The sequence below is a fragment of the Ovis canadensis genome, chromosome 15, assembly GCF_042477335.2.
Source record: "Ovis canadensis isolate MfBH-ARS-UI-01 breed Bighorn chromosome 15, ARS-UI_OviCan_v2, whole genome shotgun sequence".
NCBI classification, from domain to species: Eukaryota; Metazoa; Chordata; class Mammalia; order Artiodactyla; family Bovidae; genus Ovis; species Ovis canadensis.
In genome coordinates, this window is record NC_091259.1 from 56951088 (window position 1) to 56976732 (window position 25645).

Here is a 25645-nt window from a genome sequence, read left to right on the forward strand (position 1 = left end):
GAAATATGAACTAAGCAGTTAGCTTGTATAGGTTATCTACCAATGGCTCTCAAATTGCAGATGTTCAACAATAACTGAAAGAGGAAAGGAACAGGCCAAACTGACTCCATCTTGAAAAAGAAGGAAATTCCATCTTGCAGTTTCAGTGAACTTTGGACTACATGCCTGGTAGCCATGGGGATAACATACCTATGGCCGAACTGGCCTCCTGGACTGATCAACACCAGATTCCATACCAAGATTTCCCATCACCAAAAAGAATGTAATAATCCGCTATCTAGTCAATCACCTTTGTAATCTCTATGGCTCCCATTGCTGTAGGCTACAATATATAACCAGCTGACCCTTCTGATTATGAATCATGGCTGTAACCTGATTGAATCTCCATTTAACACTTTCCAGCCTAGGTTTAAGGAATTTGGGGATGTGGGCTTGCGCAGTACACTTAAGGTATATAAGGTTTTCATAAAAGTCAGTCGGGGTCCCTGGCTAAAGAGGAAACTCTGCCTTGGATCCACCGGTGTAATAAACTGTACTCCACTATCCACACTGTCCTTCTGAGTGAGTTTGTTTCCTGGGGCATATGTCTATAAGATAATAACAACCACACAATTATATAGCAAAGATCCCTGCATTAAATTCTAGTCAATGGGGAGAAGATATACAGCTTATTCATATATTCATACAATAAAAGAATATGGAGTGGCTAAAATGTGCCAGGTTGTGATAGATTCTAATGAGAGGTGAGCAAAAAAGAAATCCATGTGTCAGGGAGTTTATATTCTGGTTGAGGTGACACGACTTAAGTAAGTAATGTTCAAATGCATAGCTACATTGGATATCAAGTGCTATTCAAGTAGAAACATATATTTTTATAAAGGCAGCTAACATCAGTTTTGATCTGGTCTAAGGGAATCAAGGTGGGCTGCAGTCCATGGGGTCGCTAAGAGTCGGACACGACTGAGCAACTTCACTTTCACTTTTCACTTTCAGGCATTGGAGAAGGAAATGGCAACCCACTCCAGTGTTCTTGCCTGGAGAATCCCAGGGATGGGGGAGCCTGGTGGGCTGCCGTCTATGGGGTAGCACAGAGTCGGACACGACTGAGGCGACTTAGCAGCAGCAGCAGCAGCAGCAGGGGAATCAAGGAAAGTTTCCTTTAACAAGACATTTATGTGAGTGTTGAATGGGAGATAACTAGCTGAGGGACACAAGAGAAAATGTTGGGGTGGTGTTAAAGAGAGAACAGTATATGTGAACATGTGTGGATTTAAGGTAGATTTTAAGAGAAATATTTAGATAGGCAGAGTCATCTTACATTTGAAGAACTGAAGGAGGTCCATTCATGGGATGGAGTACAGAGTGGAATGAAGAGTGCTGAGGACAGCTAAGAGAGTATCATGAGAGTGTGGGGTAGGCATGCTGAGAATTCACAATTTTATCCTAAAAACAAAAGGAATTTTATGCACAGGAGTGACATAATCAGGTTTGTGTCTTAAAATGATCATTGTGGCTGCAATGAAGAAAATGGGTTGAGAGAGTAGAAGGAATGACTAGAGAAAAACTTTTAGGAGGTTATAAAGTTTTCAAGGACAGTATGATAACTTGATCCATGTTGATGGTCACCATGATGAAAAGAATTAAACTGATTTGAGTACCCTGAATATACTTTAGGACTTGGCTTGATGAAGACTTTGACAAACTCACACACTTTATGACTGTTGCTTACCCTAAGCCTAAAGTTTAGAGTGGATGATTGATGAAGAACCCTTGTGTATTTATGTGTGTGTGTGTGTGTGTGTGTGTGTGTGTGTGTGTGTGTGTGGTGCACTTACTGATTTAAAAAATATTTGAAGACTTATACAATTTGCCAGGCAGTGGGGAAATAGTGAACAAACAGTGCCCCAGTCATTGTCTCCAGGATATTTACATTTGACTACATCCTGCAACAAAATAGTTATTAGCAATTTCTTCCGCTTTTATATTTACTCTCAAATTGAGATTTTGACTTCTGCCAAGAGTTCTTCTGAAATTCAGTCTCTTCTAAACCTAGTATTGTGCAATTTTTTTATAAAGCTCATCTCTTTCTTCTACTTGAATCTCACTTCTCTATGTTATTTTTCTTTCCACATATCTCATTTACCAAACAATGGTCTTAATTTAGTCAATGAAATATTTTATTTACTGCATACTTTTTGCCAGCTTTTTATGGATCCATTTTTTTATCTAGGGAATCAAGACTTCTAATTTCAGTTTCAGTTTTGTCTGTGGAGGTCCCAGTGCCACTGGAAATTAAAATGATTTAAACTGTTGGTTTTGAAGCAAACCATAGTAATTTATATATAATTATAGTCGCATTTGACCCTGCCTGTTGTTGCCCCAGGTGTTCTTTAATTTCCATTCTAAATAATTCAATCCTTACTCCTCCCTGGGCTTCCTAAACCACACCATACCACATGCCACAACACACTGGCAATTAGTTTTACAGTGCTTCTGAACAATTCTTATCCATCTGTACTCTCCTCACTAATTGGCTCTAGGATTTGTTCTCCAGAATAGCAAAGCTAAATAATGTCCCTTGATTAACAGAGAGGCCAGTAAGGACTCAGGAGGGCCAGGACAAACCAGCATAAATCTGCCTCTAGCTCAGACGGTCATCTTGTTCTGGACATCAACAGATCTTCCTCACACCTCAAGAGGACAGTGGCTTTGCTGGTCCCAGTCCTCCTATGACCAAATTCTCAACCATCTACAGGTACTGTGCTAGGCAAAGAGAGAAAAATGGGGAGGGAAAAGAGTACAAAATCCTGAGATGCACAGTCATATAGGATTAAGAGATTCTCAAATCTTTTCATCTAAATACCATAGTCACTAACCCTTGCATAGTTATGGTTGAGATCTGTAATGTTTAGATTGCCCAATGACATTCATTAGAAAATAATAAGTAGTATCTTCCTAATTTTAAAATCTAAATTTATGCTTCCTTTACTCAGATTAATATTTATATAGTTGTTGCTGGCAGTACTTAAAGCTCAAATAATATCCTAATGCCACCAGCACATGGATAATTTTTATTTATACTATTCCGGGTAGATGACCATTTAAATTCTACCTGAAAACTCCCACTGATAGTGAGCGTCTAATTTCACAGGGCTGTGTTTTCTTTTGAGTTTGTGGTAGATCTCTTTCCCCTACTGAACTAAAATGCACCTTTAAAAATATTTTAGCCTCCTTTATTTGGCCAGGTATCTATGTCTGGTGACACTAGATATATATATTTTCCCTATAGCAGGTAATGAATCAAAACATCATGGGGGACTATACTCAATATTTTATAATAATCTATAATGAACTCACTTATAAGGAACAGGAATATGTAAAAATGGATATAAAAATATATATATGGATATATATGGACATATAACTGAATCACTTGGCTGTACACCTGGAACTAAACAATATAAATCAACTATACTTCAATTTTAAAAAAGACAAACTCTTTAATATCATTTTTCTTGGAAAATGTATGTTTCAATTTTTTTTCTCTGTGTATTTTTAAAACCACCAATGCACTTTCAAAAGATGTTTTTCAGTAACACTGAGTAGAGACATAGAATGCACAGTTCTTATTTTGAACACATTGAACTGGACAGATTTATGAAAAGTTGTTAGAGGAGGCTACTTTGGGGCAGTTCTATGAAATGTTTAATGCTGACCTCAGGAGCCATGAGCAAAATGAAAACTTTCAAATCACCTTCTCTTGGATGCTGATAAACTGACATGGTGCTTAAAGTACACTGTCTTTTCCATTATCACTGCCAGGTTTCTGGGTTCTGGCTTTCTAGTGTACTCAAGCTTTCAGATGAGGTCTCCTATTGTATTAGAGATGGATTGCTAAGACCAGGAAGAAATGACTTTCTGGTAAGGATCCATAAAGTACTGATTAAAGGTTATTTATGGAAACACACTATGGTAGAAAAGTACATAGGTTGAATGTAAGTTTATGGCCCTTCCAACCTTGTCTAAAATGTTTTTTTAGAAAGATGTCTTGGAAATGGGATTTTACAGGCTGACAAATTATTTGTACTTCGTTAGAACCTAGTGATAATAGCTATGGTAAAATAAATACACTTCTAAGGGGAAAAAAAGATGAAAGATAAAACTACATATTTTATCAGGACCATCACATATTCCTTCTTATGGTATCCGTTTAAGACCAGTTATTATCCTCATTACTGTTCTTTCCAAGAAAACCACAAAGAAAAAAGGACTTTATTTTCAGTGTATCTCACTTAATCTTTGTACTTTATTGAAAAAGAAGAAAATTTGCATTTGTAGAGCACAGAAACATTAAAAGAATTAGGCCAGAAACATTGTACATTTTATACAATGTTGGGATTTAATGATGGACTTAATTCTCACAGCAAGTTTTGTAAGGTAAACCTCATCTCATTTTTGAGATGAGGAAAGAGGCTCAAAGCCTTGAACACTTTATGGTCAAGTCACATAAAATTAGTGGCAGAGTTGAAATTGTATCACAGCCACATTTGTCTAAAGACCTTATTATTTTTACTATACCAAGTTACCTGCTAGGAGACCTGCCTGTCATTTGGCTGTAGCTTGCCTTTTACCAAAGGTGGTTGATACATGAAATACTTAGATCTTCATAACTCAATTTATGATGTATAAAAGCTGTGTACTTTTTGCCACTCTGTTTTGGGGTCTTAAGTATTTAGAGTAAATTAATTGGCAAAAAGAAAAATAATCCAAGTGTGTCAAAACAAAAAAGGGTACAGTATTAATATTACTGTACTTTTTTATTGTGGTATAGTTGTTCTGCAATGTTGTGTTGGCTTCTACTGTGCGTCAGTATGTATCAGCTATATGTATACATGGGATTCCCTGATAGCTCAGTTAGTAAAGAATTGACCTGCAGTGCAGGAGACCTCGGTTCAATTCCTGGGTCAGGAAGATCTGCTGGAAAAGGAATAGGCTACCCACTCCAGTATGCTGGCTTGGAGAATTTCATGGACTGTATATATACATATTTCCCTTCCTCTAGAACCTCCCTCCCACTCCCCCATGCCATGTACTTTTATTTTTTAAAGCAACTTTGTGTTTTGTTTTTCCATCTCTGTATTTTAAGCATTTGTTGAAGCTTCTATTTTTTCTGTGATTGCCTTTTATAACTACTATATAATTGGAATATTGCTAATGAAATGTGAAGTCCAGACCTTAATAGTGAAATTTAGTATTGGATCATTGAAAAAGCAAGAGAGTTCCAGAATAACATCTATTTCTGCTTTATTGACTATTCCAAAGCCTTTGACTGTGTGGATCACAATAAAGTGTGGAAAATTCTGAAAGAGATGGGAATACCAGACCACCTGACCTGCCTCTTCAGAAATCTGTACACAGGTCAGGAAGCAACAGTTAGAACTGGACATGGAACAACAGACTGGTTCCAAAGAGGAAAAGGAGTACGTCAAGGCTGTATATTGTCACCCTGCTTATTTAACTTCTATGCAGAGTATATCATGAGAAATGCTGGACTGGAAGAAGCACAAGCTGGAATCAAGATTGCCAGGAGAAATATCAATAGCCTCAGATATGCAGATGACACCACCCTTATGGCAGAAAGTGAAGAAGAACTAAAAAGCTTCTTGATGAAAGTGAAAAAGGAGAGCGAAAAAGTTGGCTTAAAGCTCAACATTCAGGAAACTAAGATCATGGCATCTGGTCCCATCACTTCATGGGAAATAGATGGGGAAACAGTAGAAACAGTGTCAGACTTTATTTTTTTGGGCTCCAAAATCACTACAGATGGTGACTGCAGCCATGAAATTAAAAGACGCTTACTCCTTGGAAGAAAAGTTATGACCAACCTAGATAGTATATTGAAAAGCAGAGACATTACTTTCCTGACTAAGGTCCGTCTAGTCAAGGCTATGGTTTTTCCTGTGGTCATGTATGGATGTGAGAGTTGGACTGTGAAGAAGACTGAGCGCCGGAGAATTGATGCTTTTGAACTGTGGTGTTGGAGAAGACTCTTGAGAGTCCCTTGGACTGCAAGGAGATCCAACCAGTCCATTCTGAAGGAGATCAACCCTGGAATTTCTTTTGAAGGAATGATGCTAAAGCTGAAGCTCCAGTACTTTGGCCACCTCATGTGAAGAGTTAACTCATTGGAAAAGACTCTGATGCTGGGAGGGATTGGGGACAGGAGGAGAAGGGGACGACTGAGGATGAGATGGCTGTATGGCATCAGGGACTCGATGGACGTGAGTCTGAGTGAACTCTGGGAGATGGTGATGGACAGGGAGGCCTGGCATGCTGCGATTCATGGGGTCGTGAAGAGTCGTACATGACTGAGCGACTGAACTGAACTGAATCTTATTTATATAGAAATATGTTACCATTAACTTCTAAATATGATTGCTATACATAAATACATATATATATAATTTTAATATGAAATCATTATCTATTGACGTATTTTTGACTCTACCTTAGACCTTCAAAATATCAGTTATTCCTCCAGAAAACCATATTTTTTAGATATAAGATCAGCAAATTTCCTTGGTTATTTGTGAAAATAACACTCCAGAGAAGAATTCTAAAGCACCAAAGCCAGTCTCAAGAACTGAGGAGCTTCAGATGGATGAAATTCAACTTCTTGAGTGAAAACCATGCTTTCTAGCTCATCCACATCCCCACGTCATGCCTGTAATGAATATATTGGGTCTCCTTTCAGGTCCTGTTCTCTGAGGGAAGAAAAAAAAAACTCTCCTATAAGTTTATATACATTGAATATTAAACAGGCTCAGGTCAACAGGAGAATTTACACAGCAGAGTTGGTATGTTTTTATTGAGAATTTTTCCCTGAGACTGCTTCTCTCTCCTGCAGAGAAAGTAACTGAGAATTATCTCTCTCCTTAACTCCATTAGCTGCAACATTTATTTGTTCACTAGTTGGTAAATTTTGCTTATCCCCATAAACTACTATAGTACCCAGCATTTTAGCTTCAAATGATGCAGTGATTTCAAAATGTCCCTCCTTTCTTTCTCTCTAGGAATCAGACCTTGAGGAGGTCTGGCGAGGGATGTCCTCTTGCAACAACTCCATCCCTCAGCCTTTGATATTTGTCCTGGCTGGAATTCCTGGACTGGAATCTTCCCATGGCTGGTTCTCTGTGCCTTTTTTCTTGGTATTTGTTGTTGCTGTCATTGGCAATGCCACCATTTTATGTATCATCAGGGTGGAGAAGAGTCTTCACGAGCCCATGTTTCTCCTCTTGGCCATGCTATCAGTTGTTGACCTGTCTCTTGTCGGTGTCACTGTGCCCCGCATGCTGGGTATCTTCTGGATGAATGCCAAGGAAATCAGCTTTAATGCCTGCCTCACACAGATGTTTTTCATCCCATCATTTTATGTCATGGAGTCTGGGGTCCTTCTGGCTATGGCTTTTGACAGATTTGTGGCTATCTGGCATCCTCTGAGATATACAACTGTCCTTAGTAACAACCTGCTTGTGAAGATGGCACTGGCTGTCCTGGCAAGGGCAGTGGCAGTGCTGACCCCAGCACCCATCCTGGTGAAAAGACTGGAAAGCTTCCAAACTCACGTCATTGCATACTCATACTGTGCCTACATGGCTGTGGTGCAAATAGCCTGCGGAGACATCTCTGATCACATTGTCTATGGCCTTATGGTTATTGTAGCGTCTGTGGGATTTGATCTGTTTTTTATCATTCTGTCATATGGCCTGATCCTTCACGCTGTCTTTCAGATACCCTCTTGGGAGGCACGGGGCAAAGCTTTCAGCACATGTGGCTCTCATCTTTGTGTCATTGCTCTCTTTTATTCCCCTGTTATCTTTTCTGTCTTGGCCCAGATTCTAGGCTATCGTATGGCTCCCCACCTACAGATTATCATTGACAATCTCTACTTCTTGGTGCCTCCCATGATCAACCCTTTGATTTATGGGGCTCGGACCAAGCAAATGCGGGAGTGGGTGCTACGAATCTTCCATTGTCAAGGAGATTGATGTTGGTACCTATGGAGCTGGAAATCATGTTAGGTTGTAGGTAGAGAGAATTCCTGTCTGAATTGGGCTTAGTGAGGAAAGGTATAAACCAAGGCAAGAGAAGGACTTGGTCAGTGTGGGAATGTAGCAGGGGCATGTCCTTTCCATCAAATGTAGTTGTTATGAAACCTTCATGACAAGCAATCCTCCCTAAATGCTTATGTGTAATAAAACAGAACATTTTGTAATTAATTTTATTGTTTATCTACTTCCATCACATAACATAAATTGGAAATTTTTTTTCAAATGAGGTAAAATGAATTTAGGCATGTATCTTAAGACCTGTGGATAAAAACAATTATCCAAAGTTTTTGTTGATATAATGATTTTTCTTCCACATTTATTTGTCAGATATTTCTCCAACAGAATTATATATCATTGAAAATAATCCTATTTGAAATAAATATGTATAAGTATCCATGACCAAATCAATAAATACTGAGCTCCTTTTTTTGTCTGAAGGGTTTTAATAGAGAAGTGTCATCCTTAGAGAGTTACTCAGTGTCAGAACATAGAACCAATATACAGTAGATTGGACTCGATAGATTTTACAAATGGAAAAAAAAAGAAAAGACAGCCTTAGTTTTTTTAGTAACCTCCATTTCCATACTTTTTTTCATAGTGTTCCACCAATTTACATTCCCATCAGCAGTGTATGAGGGTTATCTTTTCTTCATATCCTCACCAACACTTATTATCTCTTGCCTTTTTGATAATATACATTCTGATTAGTATGAGGTAGTGTCTCATTATGGTTTTGACTCATATTCCCCATAGAATTAGTGATGTTGAACGTCTTTTCATGTGCCTGTTGGCCATCTGCCATGCGGTCCAGCCATTCTGGGTATTTATCAGAGAAATATGAAGATGCTAATTAAAAGCTACATATGCATCCCATGTTCATCACAGCATTATTTACAATAACCAAGACATGGAAGCAGCCTAAGTGTCTATCAACAGATGAATGGATAAAGATATGGTGTGCATATATATACACATACACATGTACACACATACCTATAGTCAAACATTTTCAGTTAAAAAAAAAGGGTGAAATCTTTTTATTTGTGACAACATGGATGGATCTTGAAGGTATTATGCTCAGTGAAATAAGGCAAAGAAAAAAAGAAAAATACTATATTGTTTCATTCATATGAGGAATATATTTATTCATAGATGAATAAATGAGTAAATAAAATGAAAACAAAAACAAACAAATACAGAGAACAGAGTAGTGGTTACCAGAAGGAAGAAGGGTGGGTGAAGGGTGAAATAGGCAAAGGTCAGCTGTATGATGACGGGCAGAAAATAAGTATTAAGTGGTGAGCACACTGTAGTGTATACAGAACATGAAATATAATATTGTACATGCACACCTTATATAATGTTATAAACCAACTTTTAAGTGACTCAAAGAAGCTATTTTTTTTATCTAGCTTCACTTTTTTCCTTCCACCTATCCAACCTCACAGGTTTTCACAAACCAGAACACCCAGATCTATGTCTTTAACCCTGAGTTATAGCTGTGTTCCAGAAAACATTGCAACAATGTTGTGAACCGCTCTTCTCTTCATATGCACCTTAAATGTAAGTCTTTCAAAATAATTCCTTATCTCCTTATCAGCTAGATTGTTCCTCTGTAGCCTTCACTATTGTTCTTTTGACCTGAATTAAACTAAATACACAACCTTTGAATTACCTATTTCCTACCTGTTATCCAACCAATGACCAATATTTCTTTGCACATCTCCTTTGTCTTTTTTCTGTCTTATATTTTCATTACTTTCAGTCTCTGTGCAGAAAATTCTAACTAATCTGCCTATATTCAATTTCTCTCATATTCAAAATTTTCATTAACTCTGCACCCATCTGGAGTCATCTTTTTCAAACAGATGTCTCATTTTGTCCAGTTAAAATCTTCAACAGCCTGTTCCTTAAGATAATGGCTTAACTCCATAGCATGGCATTCAAGTTGTACATTACTTGATTTCAAACTGCCATGCCTGATGTTTTACTTTCACTAAATCACTGACTAGGCATCAGTCTAGCCAAACCTGACTGCTTTATTTGTAAAGAAATAACACATTACTGCTGTTTTAGCTCATTCTCCTGCTACTTAGAAAGCATTTTCCTTGATCTTAGTCAAAATTCTTCCCACCTCAAGAGACTTTCTTCAGTTTGTTTTCCTTAATGCTTATCTTCAAACAATATGTGCCAGTCGGTACTGCCAGTTTCTTTGGTGTTTAGTCATCTGTGATCTGTTCTATAGTTCAATTTTAGTCTGCACTCTTTACATTTATTTTTAATTAATTTATTTTTTGAAGGATAATTGCTTTGTAATATTGTGATGGTTTTTGCCTTATGTTGACAGGAATCAGCCACAGGTATACATATGTCCCTTCCATCCTGAACTCACCTCCCTCTCCACCCTATCCCTCTTACATTGACATTTCTTTAAGGGCAATGGCATGCCCAGAAATTGAACTTTTCACCTCATGCAAACCAGTTCTAAACCCTTGTCTTAGCTTTTTAAAAAACATTATTAAACACCAATTCATAAACCAAGGGACTTATACATGCAAATCATACCCATCTTCATACCTCTAATGTTTATAATATAGATACCTTCAAATCTGTTTAGAATAAATATCACACAGATGATATTTACTCACATAAATATATACAAATAGACATGCTATTTCATTTATATACAGCCTTGCAATCATCTTATTTGTCTATAAACTCCTTTTTTATGGAATATGATAATGTATGCATATTTGTATTCATCTATACACCTCACCTGAAATATGCATACATTCATAGGAACTTCTGTATGCACATATATCTGATGTACACACCAGTTACATCATCAGTAGATATGCAAAACCACTATTAACCCCCTATCAAAGGTTCTATGTTATGGTCCCAAACATTTTCAGCATTGTCTCCAATGATTATTTTCAGTGCTTCCCACATTAATCTCATATATATAGTCTACTCTCAGTTTTTTGAATTGTTTGTTTGTTTCTATAGAGATTCTAAGGTAGTTAATACACCTTCACTTATGTATACAGGAATTAATAGGAATTGATGAGAGAGCCAGGACACACAAATACATCTTTTCCTTTCCAAGACAACACACTGCACAACAGCAATTTCCTCCTCTCTTAATTTAAGAGGTTAGGTTCTCATCTGGACCATGCTCAACTGTGAAAAATCTCAATACATTCCAGGTAGTATACCAGAAAAAAAAGTGGATTGGGAACAGGTATGGAATGGTAAGTTATATAGAAGAAAGAAGCACTTTTCTCTAATTAAATACCCCCCAAACTGTTCATTTATCAGTTCATATTCTCATCTACAAAAAATAATTATAACCATTGTCAGCATCTGCCAATAATAACATTCTGTAGAATGTGGTATCTTTACACTCTATATTTTATGACAGTGTCTGTAGAACTAATAAAAATAAATTAATTGCTGGCAATCATTTCTGATACTTTTCACTCAACCCAGCTTGTGGTAATACTCAAAGCTTCTGTGCTTTTCTTATATGGAGAGTTCAGTTCAGTTCAGTTCAGTCACTCAGTAGTGTCTGACTCTTTGTGATCCCATGAATAGCAGCACGCCAGGCCTCCCTGTCCATCACCAATTTCTTGAGTTTACCCAAACTCATGTCCATCGAGTCGGTGATGCCACCCAGCCATCTCATCCTCTGCCGTCCCCTTCTCCTCCTGCCCTCAATCCCTCCCAGCATCAGAGTCTTTTCCAATGAGTCAACTCTTCGCATGAGGTGGCCAAGGTATTTGAGTTTCAGCTTTAGCATCATTCCCTCCAAAGAAATCCCAGGGCTGATCTCCTTCAGAATGGACTGGTTGCATCTCCTTATAGTCGAAGGGACTCTCAAGAGTCTTCTCCAACACCACAGTTCAAAAGCATCGGTTCTTCGGTGCTCAGGTTTCTTCACAGTCCAAATCTCACATCCATACATGACCAAAGGAAAAACCTAGCCTTGACTAGACGGACCTTAGTTGGCAAAGTAATGTCTCTGCTTTTGAATATGCTATCTAGGTTGGTCATAACTTTTCTTCCAAGGAGTAAGTGTCTTTTAATTTCATGGCTGCAATCACCATCTGCAGTGATTTTGGAGCCCCAAAAAATAGTCTGACACTGTTTCCCATCTATTTACCATGAAGTAATGGGACCAGATGCCATGATCTTAGTTTTCTAAATGTTGAGCTTTAAGCCAGCTTTTTCACTGTCCTCTTTCACTTTCATCAAGAGGCTTTTTAGTTCCTTTTCACTTTTTGCCATAAGGGTGGTATCATCTGCATATTGAGGTTATTGATATTTCTCCTGGCAATCTTGATTCCAGCTTGTGCTTCTTCCAGCCCAGCATTTCTCATGATGTACTCTGCATATAAATTAAATAAGCAGGGTGACAATATACAGCCTTGACATACTCCTTTTCCTATTTGGAACCAGTTGGAGATTGTTAAATAAATATCCCATGTTTCTGGTCCCCCATTGGAACAATTTGTAGGTGGGTTTCTTACATTTTTCCTGTACTCCTAGCAGGAAAAAGCCCTGGCAATCTACAGCAGTAATATGCTCAGTCATGATTACTTTATTAGCTTCTTCTCTTCACTGTCTTACTTGCTTCCTCTCTCGCAAGATTTTTCATGTATCAATCCCCAGTTATACCACATACACTAAAATTCTAGCTTTGGTTTGCTTTGGGGAGAACTCTTGATAGGGCCATTCTAATGTCATACTTACCTGTTTATTGTTTGAGCCCATCGTAAGGTAATAAAACTTTGATCTTTTATTCCTTCTCCAAGAAATAGTATAGGTCATTACCTTGATCAATATCAATAACCTCAGATATGCAAATGACAACACCCTTATGGCAGAAAGTGAAGAAGAACTAAAGAACCTCTTAATGAAAGTGAAAGAGAGAGTGAAAAAGTTGGCTTGAAACTCAGCATTCAGAAAACTAAGACTGTGGCATCTTGTCCTATCACTTCATGAGAAATAGATGGGGAAATAGTGGAAACAATAACAGACTTTATCTTTTGGGGCTCCAAAATCACTGCAGATGGTGACTTCAGCCTTGCAATTAAAAGACACTTGTTCCTTTGAAGAAAAGTTATGGTCAACCTAGACAACATATTAAAAAACAAAGATATTACTTTGCCAACAAAGGTCCATCTAGTCAAAGCTATGGTTTTTCCAGTAGTTATGTATGGATATGAGAGTTGGTCTATAAAGAAACCTGAGCGCCGAAGAATGGATGCTTTTGAACTGTGGTGTTGGAGAAGACTCTTGAGAGTCCTTGGACTACAAAGAGATCCAACCAGTCCATCCTAAAGGAAATCAGTTCTGAATATTCATTGGAAGGACTGATGCTGAAGCTGAAACTCCAACATTTTGGCCACCTGATACAAAGAACTGACTCATTTGAAAAGACCCTGATGCTGGGAAAGATTGAAAGCGGGAGGAGAAGGGGATGACAGAGGATGAGATGGTCAGATGGTATCACCAACTCAATGGACATGAGTTTGAGTAAACTCCGGGAGTTAGTAATGGACAGGGAGGCCTGGTGTGCTGCAGTCCATGGGGTTGCAGAGACTCAGACATGACTGAGCAACTGAACTGAACTTACCTTGGCCATCAAGGGGAAGGAGACAAACAACTGTGGTTGATGACAAACCTGAGCTAAAACTTATTGGTGTTCATGTGGTGGCATATATGCTCTCCAGCTGTAGACACTGGACAGGAAGGTATGATATGAAAATGAGACTAAGGGAGAGATGGCTTAAACAGAGTATTAGGGGTTTTTTGTAATATTTTTTGAGCTGTATCTATAAAAAGAGTGGGGAAAAAAGAAACTGTTCCATGTGCATCATCACAGAACTGGCTCAGGTTAATGGGCAGCATCTCAAAATTTGTCGGGGTCTCCTAATGACCTTTTGGAAAAAAATAAGTTCTTAGTGAGTTGCAACAATACAGACAGAAAATGAACTCCTTCTAAAACCATCACAAGCGATGCTAGTCAATGGGAACTTTGAAAAGAGGAATTGTTCACCTACCCAATAAAAAGGACTGTGTTTGGGCTGTTAAATGGTGTCAAGTATCGTATTACTTGGATGTTAATACATAACTTCATAATGTAGAATGATTTGTATAATGTTGATCACTGATGAGGGGCTCCCCTAGTAGCTCAGCTGGTAAAGAATCCACTTGCATTGCAGGAGACCTGGGTTTGATTGCTGCGTTGGGAAGATCCCCTGGAGAAGGGAATGACTACCCACTCCAGTATTCTGGCCTGAAGAACTGGTGAAGGCATATTTGATTCTGCTTTTCATGAATCAAATGCTCAAGGAAGTTAGATTCACACATATCTGCACATACTCCTCCATAACTACCTAAGTTATAGTGTTTTAAAAACTGAGTTATGTTTAACACAATTTCATCATTTTAAATGAAACATTATTCAAATCTCACATTTTCCATGACTGTCTATATGAGATCCTCTCTGATTCCCTAAAAAAATCTAAAGTAATTGCTTCTCACGTGTGAACTGAAATCTTTTATTCTTATCTTAGCATAGCTTAAGTAAAATTAGATTTATTCTTTTTAAATAATGGATATATCTGTGTCAATCTTACACATCCAAAAGATAAACTGCCTGTTGATATTACAGGAAGATACAAGGTCTCTTATGTCTTGTTTCCTTGTAAACAAGAAAAGAAAGGGAAAAAAGAGAAAAGAATGATGGAAGGAAGGCAAAAAGATGAAGAAAGAGAGAGATGAAGATATGAGGGAGGTAAGAAGATATGAGGGAGGTAAGAAGATATGAGATACATATATTTTTTTCACCTAAGTTGATCTCATAGTCTGATTTGTTCCTGTTTTGGAATATGCATTCTTTAGTGGAGATCATTATGATGTAAAATCTCATCAAAATAGACATGGTAGAAGAAGTTTTCATCTTAAACCTAAAAATATATTTTTTCCTGTATAATATTATTTTTGGATTACCACCAGGAGTCATGCTCCATAATACAAATCTGAGAAACTCGTCTGCGGATCTCCGTGGTCTTCACACCATAGACAATGGGGTTAAGGGCAGGGGGAACAAGCAGATAGATGGTAGATAAGAATATATGAGTATAGGGTGATACATGTCCAAAACGGTGGCTGAAGAAGGAAAAAAAAGCAAGGATATAAAACTCTAGGAAGATGACAATATGGGAACTGCAGGTATTGAATGCTTTGAATCGTGCCTCCTTCTGAGGAAGATGAGAAACAGCTCGAAAAATAAGAATGTAGGAAATGAAGACAAAAATCAGGTCAAAACCCAGAATTGCAAAGGCCACAAAAAGCCCATATGATTTGTTAATGTGGACATCTTCCACAGCCAACTTGACCACAGCCATGTGCTCACAGTAGGCATGGGCAATAACCACCGATTGGAAAATGTGCAGTCGTTTTAGTAGAATGGGTAAAATCCCAACAAGCACTGTTGTCCGAAATGCCACCATCAGTACTATCTGGACTAGAAAGAGAGGTGTGAAGATGGATGCATGCCTCAGAGGATCACAGATGGCAATATAGCGGTCAAAGGCCATGGCTAACAGTATGCCAGATTCCATGCCCTGCAAAGCGTGGATGAAGAAGAGTTGGGTGAGGCAAGCCTCAAAAGCCATGGAATGGGAGCCAAACCAGAAGATAGCCAACATCTTGGGAGCAATGGCTGCACAGAGTCCTAGGTCAGTGGCTGCCAACACTGCCAAGAAGATGTACATGGGTTGGTGAAGACTGTGTTCTGTTGCAATAATGATTATTAAAATGACATTCCCCAGCAGAGCCACCAGGCACACACTAAAAAAGGGAAATCCAATCCAAAACTGCACATGCTCTAGTCCAGGGATCCCAATCAGAATCACTGTCTTCGGGTTCAGATATGACATGTTAGTAGATCCCATAAGGCTCATGAATCCTTTCCTCACGACTGATCCTGATACCTCTTCACAGACAAATTATGGATAGGAAGGAAGAAGGGAATTCTCTTTGTCATTCCTTGTAGATCATGAAAAAAATGGATGGAAATAAGGCCACACGACATAAATATTTGGAAATCAGCTTAAATCAGCATGATAATAAAATTTGGAATACCTTTTACAAATGCCAGTATGGATATTTATGGAAAAGTAAGACGAGTCCAGTGTTTCTCACCTAGAAATTGTAGAAATCAAAATTATGATTCTAAGGGCATTGACCTTACTAGTTTTTGAAGTGGTCTCAGATGACAACATTAATTTTTTTGTCTATATCCAGTTCTAAACTCCAGACATCTTTCAGATTAGGTGAAATTCCTCTGTGACAATTGAAGTCGTAGACTAGCTCCTCAAACTGATAGCCCCGTCTACTTTGTTTGAAACTTTGAATCTCCAGAAAGTGGCAGCTTTTCCCAGGGTTCACATTTACTCTGGTTTAGGAAATATACCTACTCACAAACCTTGGAATTGACTCTCAGGTGAGACAGTGAGGAGGTTTGTTCTCTCCAGAAAAAAATGGTTGGCCCATGTGCAGGTTCTTATCCAGGTTTTGGAATTTATATGGAAGTGGTGTCCTTTTATCAGTAGTGGAGGAAAACTTGAGTTACTGAGAAAATTCTGGCCCATTAACTTCAAAATGGATATGTAAGTAGAATGGGATAGAAGGCGATGTAAATCCTTACAGATATTAAAGAAAACAAAGTTGAGACAATAAATGGAAAGTCAATTGAATAAAAGGCACAGTAAATTAGGATATGATGGTAACATATAAAAATTGACCTATTGGGTAACCCCTGTAGCTTAAATATTTTGGTTATGATCATGTTTCAGATGCAAAAGGACAGAGTTGCCTGTGGGCCACTCTACTGTTTATAACGGAGCTCAGTCTAACCTAGATGTTTTCTGTCATTTTAGTATTTTCTGTTGGCAATGAAAATCATTTCTGATATTTTTGATCAAATTACCTTGCTTCACACCCAACCCAAACTTCTAGAATTTTTATAATTTCCCTCTTCTCTTTCTTTAGAAATCTACTCAAAAAACTTAAGGCGACTTTATATACTCTTTTTTCTTTTTCATCAATTATTATACAAACTTAAAATCATCCACAAGTTTTATTCTGTGTATGATTTTTGTCATAGGCAAATACATTGAATAGAGAATACCACTCTGAATGAGATTTTATATATTTTTATTTGATAGGAAACTAGAGGGATTACTGCTGTAATATACAAATATATTTATTTATACTTTATATTATAAATATAAAAGTGTAACATAGTTTTCTATATATTATATATATACAATTTTATGTTTTATGTTTATGCATATTATGTTTTGACATCTTAAGAAAACCTTGCTGGTTGGGAAGAGGCTGTCTCTGTCTGGGTGACAGCAAAATGCCTAGCCAGCAGCAAATCTTTGGTCTGCAAATGAATTCATCCTTTATCTGGCCCACAAACTCCAGGAGGCAGTATTTTTCTGCCTTGAACATCCAGGGTAAACAGAGATCATCTCTATATTCAAAACCCACAAAAGTTATTCAAAGCAGTGAATCCTAACCTGTTCACCCTTCCCTGTCATGACTTTCCTATGGAAATTCCAATTAAAGCCTTGTTCTAAGCACCCAAGTTCTTCCCTGCCCCCCACTTCCTCCTCCTGTCTTTTGCCTTCCACTTACCCTGATTACTCTCCATTTGGCTCTGCAAGACCTGCTATGCCTCTTGTCTCTATTAGGACCAATTAGTATAATAACTATTGTTTCCCTGAGCCTGTCTCTTTTCTCTTGTGGCCACACCTGGTTGATTATCTCATAAAAATATAAAATATAATATGTGAAACATGGTATAGAAATTTAGAAATATGACATATTATCTAACATGCTGATTCTAACATTTACCTCAAGAGAAATCTTATTTAGTTCCTTAAGTTCACTCAACTATAAACAGAAATAATGTGCATGAGAGCTAAGCACTTCAGTCATGTCCAACTCTTTGTAATCCATGGACTGTAGCCGCCAGGCTCTTCTGTCCATGGGATTCTCAAGGCAAGAATACTGGAGTGGGTTGCCATGCCTTCCTCCAGGGGATCTTCCTGATCTAAGGACTAAACATACATCTCTTAAGTCTCCTACATTGGCAGGTGGGTTCTTTACTATTAGTGCCTTGGGAAACCCAAATAGAAATAATAATATTGCTTAATTCATTGAATTAGTGGGAAGGCTAAATGAATTTATATGTAAAAAAATTCAACACCAAAGGGGGAGAAAATAAGCCCTCAGTCTCTGGTAGCTCATGCTGTCAGAATCTGCAGAAAACTTCTGTGTGACAGAGACACATTATTACTTCTTGAGGAAGTGTAAAATTAAAATACACAAACAAGGAAACATTATAAAGAAAGAATTGACTAAAATTCCATGAGGCAATAAATTTTCTGGAGCTGAATAACCTTCCTCAAGTCAGTCCATAAGATTGGACATTTATGTAAGCAAGTGAAATGATCATGGTTACAATAGAAAAATTATTTCCCAATGATGTATAGAACTTGGTGGAGTCAATAAATTTCACTTATTTAAATTGATGTTTCTACTTCATTGGAGAAATAATCATATCCTCCTTTAAATTATTCCAAGTAGATGGAAAACACATGATTAGGAAAACCAGTTTTCTGAAAAAAGTTTAGATTAAAAATGCTTCTAGGACAGCAAAGGCATGCCTTCTATGCAATTTTCTCTCTATGATAATCTAAGCAGACAATGTTCATTCCTGATCTCTAAATGAAAGAGAAAGAAAAAGGAATAGGAAGATGCCTTCAATGAAAGTAGCATAAAGTCTAAGAAACAAGAGTCAAAAATATGAGACTTTAATGCACCCAGATAAAGAGAAGACTGTATTTCAGGGGATAGGATATGAGCTGTAGTCACAATGACAAGACCAGACATCAAAGATATTAAAAGCAACAGGATGCCTCTATCTTTCACCATCTCTCCACATCTTTTAAGTTTTCCTGCTTAAATTACAAATATACATGCATGCACACGCACACACAGACAACTTTCCAAACCATGAACTGTATCTTCTTATTTTAATAAAACAAGCGGTGTTAGAGTGCTTGTAGGTAAACACTTGTTGAGGAGTGTGAAACCTTATTTTGATATAGTCCTGACACTAAGTAGCTGGGATGTGTCAGTTCTGAGTTTTCTTCCCATGTAGTTAAGAGGCTGATACTAGATTACTGTTTCATCTCTTATGTCTCTAAATGACATGAATCTCTTTCATCTCTCCTATCAATGATTAAAAAACAAACAAACCAAAAAAAACCTTGGATCAGAGTGGGGGAAAGGTGGCATGCGAAAAGAAAGTTTAAGATCACCTGATTCTCTCCTCTCCATTTCTTTTTAAAATTTCCTAAAATTGAAAGCAAGGTTTTCAGTTGGAACATAGGTTCCAATTCATGGAGAAGACACTCACCAAGAAAAACGGATACCTGGCTAGTATGTAAATCAGTGGAACAGCTCTTCTCTGACAGGATTTGAACTTGGAAATGTATTAATAGCTATCCGCTCATCCAATGAGAATTGTGGCTAGTGGAGAATCACCTGAGAATTTCTGTGTGCCCATCTGAGTGCCCAGAGTGTCTGGAGAGTAGCTAAACTCCAATAACAGGTGCAGTAATGGTAGTGGAGTTGAATCTAGGCGATGCTGTCGGGGCTACAAGGGTAATGTCAATGTAACAGCCCACACAATATGTTAATATCCATGCACCTACACCACAGCATCTTTGGCAACAATTGCTGCACAACTATACCCACTATTAGAATGTAACCAGAGTTCTTTGCTATCATCTAATAAGAACTATTGGGAATACAGATTCACAAAACTTCCAAAATGTGAGACCCAATTGCAGCCATGTAATTAAAAGATCCTTATGCCTTGGAAGGAAAGTTATGACCAACCTAGATAGCATATTCAAAAGCAAAGACATTACTTTGCCAACAAAGGTCCATCTAGTCAAGGCTACGGTTTTTCCAGTAGTCATGTATAGATGTGAGAGTTGGACTGTGAAGAAAGCTGAGTGCAGAAGAATTGATGCTTTTGAACTGTGGTGTTGGAGAAGACTCTTGAGAGTCCCTTGGACCGCAAGGAGATCCAGCCAGTCCACTCTAAAGGAGATCAGTCCTGGGTGTTCTTTGGAAGGAATGGTGCTAAAGCTGAAACTCCAGTACTTTGGCCACCTCATGCGAACAGTTGACTCATTGGAAAAGACTCTGATGCTGGGAGGGATTGGGGGCAGGAGGAGAAGGGAACGACCGAGGATAAGATGGCTGGATGGCATCACGGACTCGATGGACGTGAGTCTGAGTGAACTCCGGGAGTTGGTGATGGACAGGGAGGCCTGGCGTGCTGCGATTCATGGGGTCGCAAAGAGTCGTACACGACTGAGCGACTGAACTAAACTGAATGTGGCGATTTAAAAGTTCCAGGTTCAAGATATGCATCACACTTTACTATTTTATGACTTAAATATAACTGTGTTATAAGACTTGGTAAAACCCTGATTTTAATAATGGTATCAGTACATGTGTTACTTATTCTAAAAGTGATGAAAATGATACTGTTCTATGATATGATGTATTAAATTCTTTTTTAATACTCCTTGGGAACTTGCTTGTGAAACTTAAAATCTGTCGAGGACTTAGATGAATTATTTGGGCAAAGCAACAGCCTGATTGTTCAGGTTATAGAGAGGATATCAGTGACTTTCTAAGTGATACAAATGCTTTTCATCAAGTACATGATCTGTTATTATTATATATAAGATTATGACCAAAGGTCACAAGATGTAAGGAGGGATTTTCCTTAGATTAACTTTATAAATCTAATCTAGAAAATTCTATATGGACCCGCAGCTGCATTGAAAGAAAGGAAAAAAGGATAGAGAGAAAAAAAAGGTAGGGAGGGAGGAAGGAAGGAGAAAAGACAAAATGGGGAAAATACAATCCTGATTGGTAAATTACATGGGGAGTAGACCTTCTCTAATGAATTTTAGTCATGTGGTAAACAGGGAGCTTGGACTTTTCTTATTTAGTATCTGTAGTAACAGAACTCCTCCTTCGTTTCCCTGAAAGCTATTCTCATGCGCTCTGCAAAAATATATTGGATATTGTGGATTCTAGAGTGTCAAAACTACAGTGAATCTGTATTTACCATACTATTCTTTCTTCTTGTAGAGCATTTACTTTAGAAAAAATTTAACTGTTAGATTATTTTTCTTCTCTTTTGAGATGTAAGTCATTTAAAAGTCTCTGAGAGTTTGACAGCATAGAAATGTCTTTCTCAAGGACCTGGTAACCATCCCCTTTGAAATTTATTCCTCAAGGAAGGCAGTGCGTCTCACATCCAGTCTCTATGGGGAGGTAGGAGCCTAACCTTGGTATGTCTGTGCTCTAATTGTAAAACAGCCTCTAGTCATGGAGACAGCAGAACACTTATTTTTTGTGATCGATACCCAATTAATAAATGCAGTTCCCTTGCAGTGCCCCCAACTCCAAATTTTCCAATTCGCTCACCTTGGATTTTAAGGGTGTTGAGTATTCACTCTTGATCTGTACTTCCTCTCCCTATTGCTGGCAAAATATCAGAACAAAATGAACTTCTGTTTGTCTATTCCATATTCCGGGATTTTTTAAAACAGATATTAAAGAGAATTTTAGGGGGTCATCTATGTAGGTAAGGACCACTTTGAGCACTACATTCACTGAAGACATGACCCTGCTTGTATGCTCTGTTTATAGTTGCATATGCCCACCACTATATTACTTGCCCTGTAGCCTGTGCTGCAATTAAGAATTGTTTTAATTCAGCTCTAAATTCACTTTTCCTTGTTTGTGAAAATGTGCCATGGCTCCCCACACCCGCTCCTTTTTTTTTTTTTTTCCTTTTTACCAGCCGGTACAATGATAAACTTTGTCAGTTGAGGGCACTAGTGAGGCACTGTGGGGAAAGAGTTTTGCTTCCAGATTCAGAATCAGATATGACTGAGCGACTAACACACACACAAATTCAGATATCCTGGCAGATGGAGATTTAGCTCTTAACTCTAATCCTTTGAGTTTCCCTGCTGGCTCAGACGGTAAAGAATTTGCCTGCAATGCAGAAGATCCAGGTTTGATCCCTGGGTAGGGAAGATCCCCTGGAGAAGGGAATGATAACCCACTCTAGTATTCTTGCCTGGAGAATTCCATGGACACAAGAGCCTGACAGGCTACAGTCGATACGATTGCAAAGAGTTGGACATGACTAAACGACTAACGACATCCTACGTACTCATTTCAAAGACATAGTTTGGTTGCCATCTCTAGTCTCCAACAGGCTCCTGCAACTCTTGCCAGCTGTTCCAGGGCCCAGGTTCTGCAGTGCATGAAGTAAGCAGCACCTAGCAGCCGGCTGCTTCCTCAGGAACCCATGAGCAGCTTTTCCTGGCACCCTCTAGAAGGTGGATATCTGGCAGGTGGCACTGGATCAGCATCACAGGAACATTTCTGTCTTTCAGTGATCCAAGCCTGCACCTTCTCTAATAAGGTCTGAATTTCGGATCAGAAAAGGGAGGCTCCCCTCTTAGGTACTCTATCTCAATCCTTCCTCGGGGTAGTGGCAGTCTTATATCTGCTGTTTTTACATCCTTTAGAATTTTCTTCCTTTCTTACTAGCCTGTCCCTCATTAGTTCAATCCCAAGTTAAAGTGAATAATTATTTAAATTAAACTTTTTCTGTCAAACACTGTCTGGTTTTTTGCTTTCAGTCAGGCTCAGAAAGATACATAGACAAAGCTGCACTGTGAGGAGATAGAATTTGATACGTGTGTGCATCTTTAATGGCTATTTTGATATATTTACAAAATGGTGTTAAATTATATTAGTGGTTGAATTCAAATTACTGCCACTTGATATTTGCAATGAATTAAATCCTTCAAATTTGCAAATTTGTCCTGTTTAAGTATCACTTCACTCTGTATTTATTCAAGTGACTGTGGTTAGAACAACATGATATTCTCTTTCCAAATTGATTTCTAGAATATTTAAGTTTTTATAATGAAATGGTCAGTATATATTTTTTACTTATTGTCTGTATTGTTAACTCATATTTATTATGTTATTGCATTGCTTGATGAAAAATTGAAAAATACAAAAAAAATGAATCACTTTTAGAATTAGGCTGCTTTTCAGGATTTAAATACACATTTGCCTGGAAACTCACGGATAATTATCGTCATCAGTTCAGTTCAGTCACTCAGTCGTGTCTGACCCTGGACTGCAACACGCCAGGCTTCCCTGTCCACCAACTCCTGGAGCCGCTCAGACTCATATCCATCGAGTCGGTGATGCCATCCAACCATTTCATCTTCTGTCATCCCCTTCTCCTCCTCCCTTCAATCTTTCCCAGCATCAAGGTCTTTTCCAATGAGTCAGTTCTTTGCATCAGGTGGCCAAAGTATTGGAATTTCAGCTTCAGCATCAGTCCTTCCAATGAATATTCAGGACTGATTTCCTTTAGGATTGACTGACTTGATCTCCTTGCAGTCCAGGGGACTCTCAATAATCTTCTCCAATACCACAGTTCAAAAGCATCAATTCTTCGGTGCTCAGCTTTCTTTATAATTCAACACTCACATCCATGCATGATTCCTGGAAAAACCATTGCTTTGACTAGATGGACCTTTGTCAGCAAAGTAATGTCTCTGCTTTTTAATGTGCTGTCTAGTTTGGTCATAGCTCTTCTTCCAAGGACCAGGTGTCTTTTAATTTCATGGCTGCAGTCACCATCTGCAGTGCTTTTGGAGCCAAAAAAAGATAAAGTCTGTCACTGTTTCCACTGTTTCCCCATCTATTTGCCATGAAGTGATGGGACTGGATGCCATGATCTTAGTTTTCTGAATGTTGAGTTTCAAGCAAACTTTTAAGCAAAAAGTGTGATTTTTGTCATATATATCACAAAGAATTGCAACGTTGAAAAGATTTATAAAACCCAGTAATAGCTTCCTTAAGCTGATTTGGGATAAATAGTTATACTGAAGGATTTGGTTATCATTAAAATGGATGTAAGGATATACATTTGGTATTTCTTCATTAATGGTTTTCTATGTAACTCAATAATCCTTTATAAACATTGGTTAAAGACAAGGACTAAGAATTATGTCATGAAAAATGATGGAGTAAGGAACTCAAAGAATCAAGCTACTCTACTCAAACAACAATGAACTTTTCAAAAACTGACAAAATAAACATTTTTTAGAATGTCAAGATCTAATCAAAATATGACAACCACCAGGGACCTGTTTAATGAGGAAGGGGGAAAAGCAGCTGAATTTTGGAAGAAAGTTTTATGGCATTTTTGGTCATTCACTTACCATCTTCCATTTCACAGTTCAGCAGTAGCTGTGGAAATGGGGGCCCAAATTTCTGGTGTACCTTGCAAGTGCCAGGAGATAATATGAATGCTTCTAAAAACACTGTAAGTGTGCATTTTGACCTATCTGTTGGTTCACTGAAAAACCAGCACAGAGCATCACTTTTGTTCCCAACCACTTAGACTAGAGTAGCTTTGTGGGAGGAAGGAGGGCTTGTCAAAAAGATTTAAAGATAAACACTGCTTTACGTTCACCTAGAGTAAAGGACAGGAGTTAAGACAAACAGCAAACAGTTCCAACACCCCACAAGGATATGAAGGAAAATGTTTCTTGGGGTTATATGGGCAGGCTCACAAGGACCACTGTATATATCATGGAATGTGGTAGGTAGCACATATTCAGGACTGGATACTCATTCTGTGTGGCTGGACTTAGACTATCAAAGCTGAATAAAGATATAACAAGAATAAAATTTCAGACCAATATCCTTAATGAATATAGATGCAAAATTTCTCAGCAAAATACTAGTTAACTGAATCCAGTAGCATAATAAAAGATAAACCATGACCATGTTGGGATATATTTCAGGAATGCAAGTATGGCTCAACAATAACAAAAATCAGTATGAAACACCACATTAATGGAACAAAAGAAGCAAGCAAGCAAACAGAGAAAAATCACACAACAAACAAAAACACACGGCCATCTTAGCTTGTGCAGAAAAACATTTAACAAAGTCTAACACCCTCTCATGTTAAAAGTGCTCAGAAAGCTAGAAGTAGAGGGAAAATTCTACGGCTAACTTTATGCACAATGGTAAAACACTGAAAAATTTTCCCCTAAGATAAGGATACATGAAAAGGTATTCACCATCACTAATCATTAGTGAAAGACAAATCAAAACCACAATGATCATTATCTCACATCTGTTAGAAGAGCTATTATCAAAAAGTCTAAAGATTACAAATGTTGGTAAGGATGTGGAGAAAAAGGAACCCTTGTTCACTGTTGGTGAGAATGTAAGTTGATATTGCCATTATGAAAAAAAGTATGGTGGTATTTTAAAAAAATTAAAAATAGAGCTACCAT

The 25645-nt window shown here is 37.9% G+C and overlaps 2 protein-coding genes across 2 annotated transcripts; one reads left to right on the plus strand and one right to left on the minus strand.

Moving 5' to 3' along the window:
- The first annotated feature begins 7103 nt into the window (after positions 1-7103).
- On the plus strand, positions 7104-8048 carry LOC138420452 (olfactory receptor 52K1-like). Its single transcript, XM_069553668.1, has one exon. It carries the CDS (start codon positions 7104-7106, stop codon positions 8046-8048), a length of 945 nt encoding a protein of 314 aa, XP_069409769.1.
- A 7079-nt stretch (positions 8049-15127) lies between these two features.
- LOC138420164 (olfactory receptor 52A1-like) lies at positions 15128-16087 on the minus strand. The gene has a single exon (XM_069553310.1). The coding sequence runs from the start codon at positions 16085-16087 to the stop codon at positions 15128-15130; it is 960 nt and encodes a 319-aa protein (XP_069409411.1).
- Between the last annotated feature and the right edge of the window lie 9558 nt (positions 16088-25645).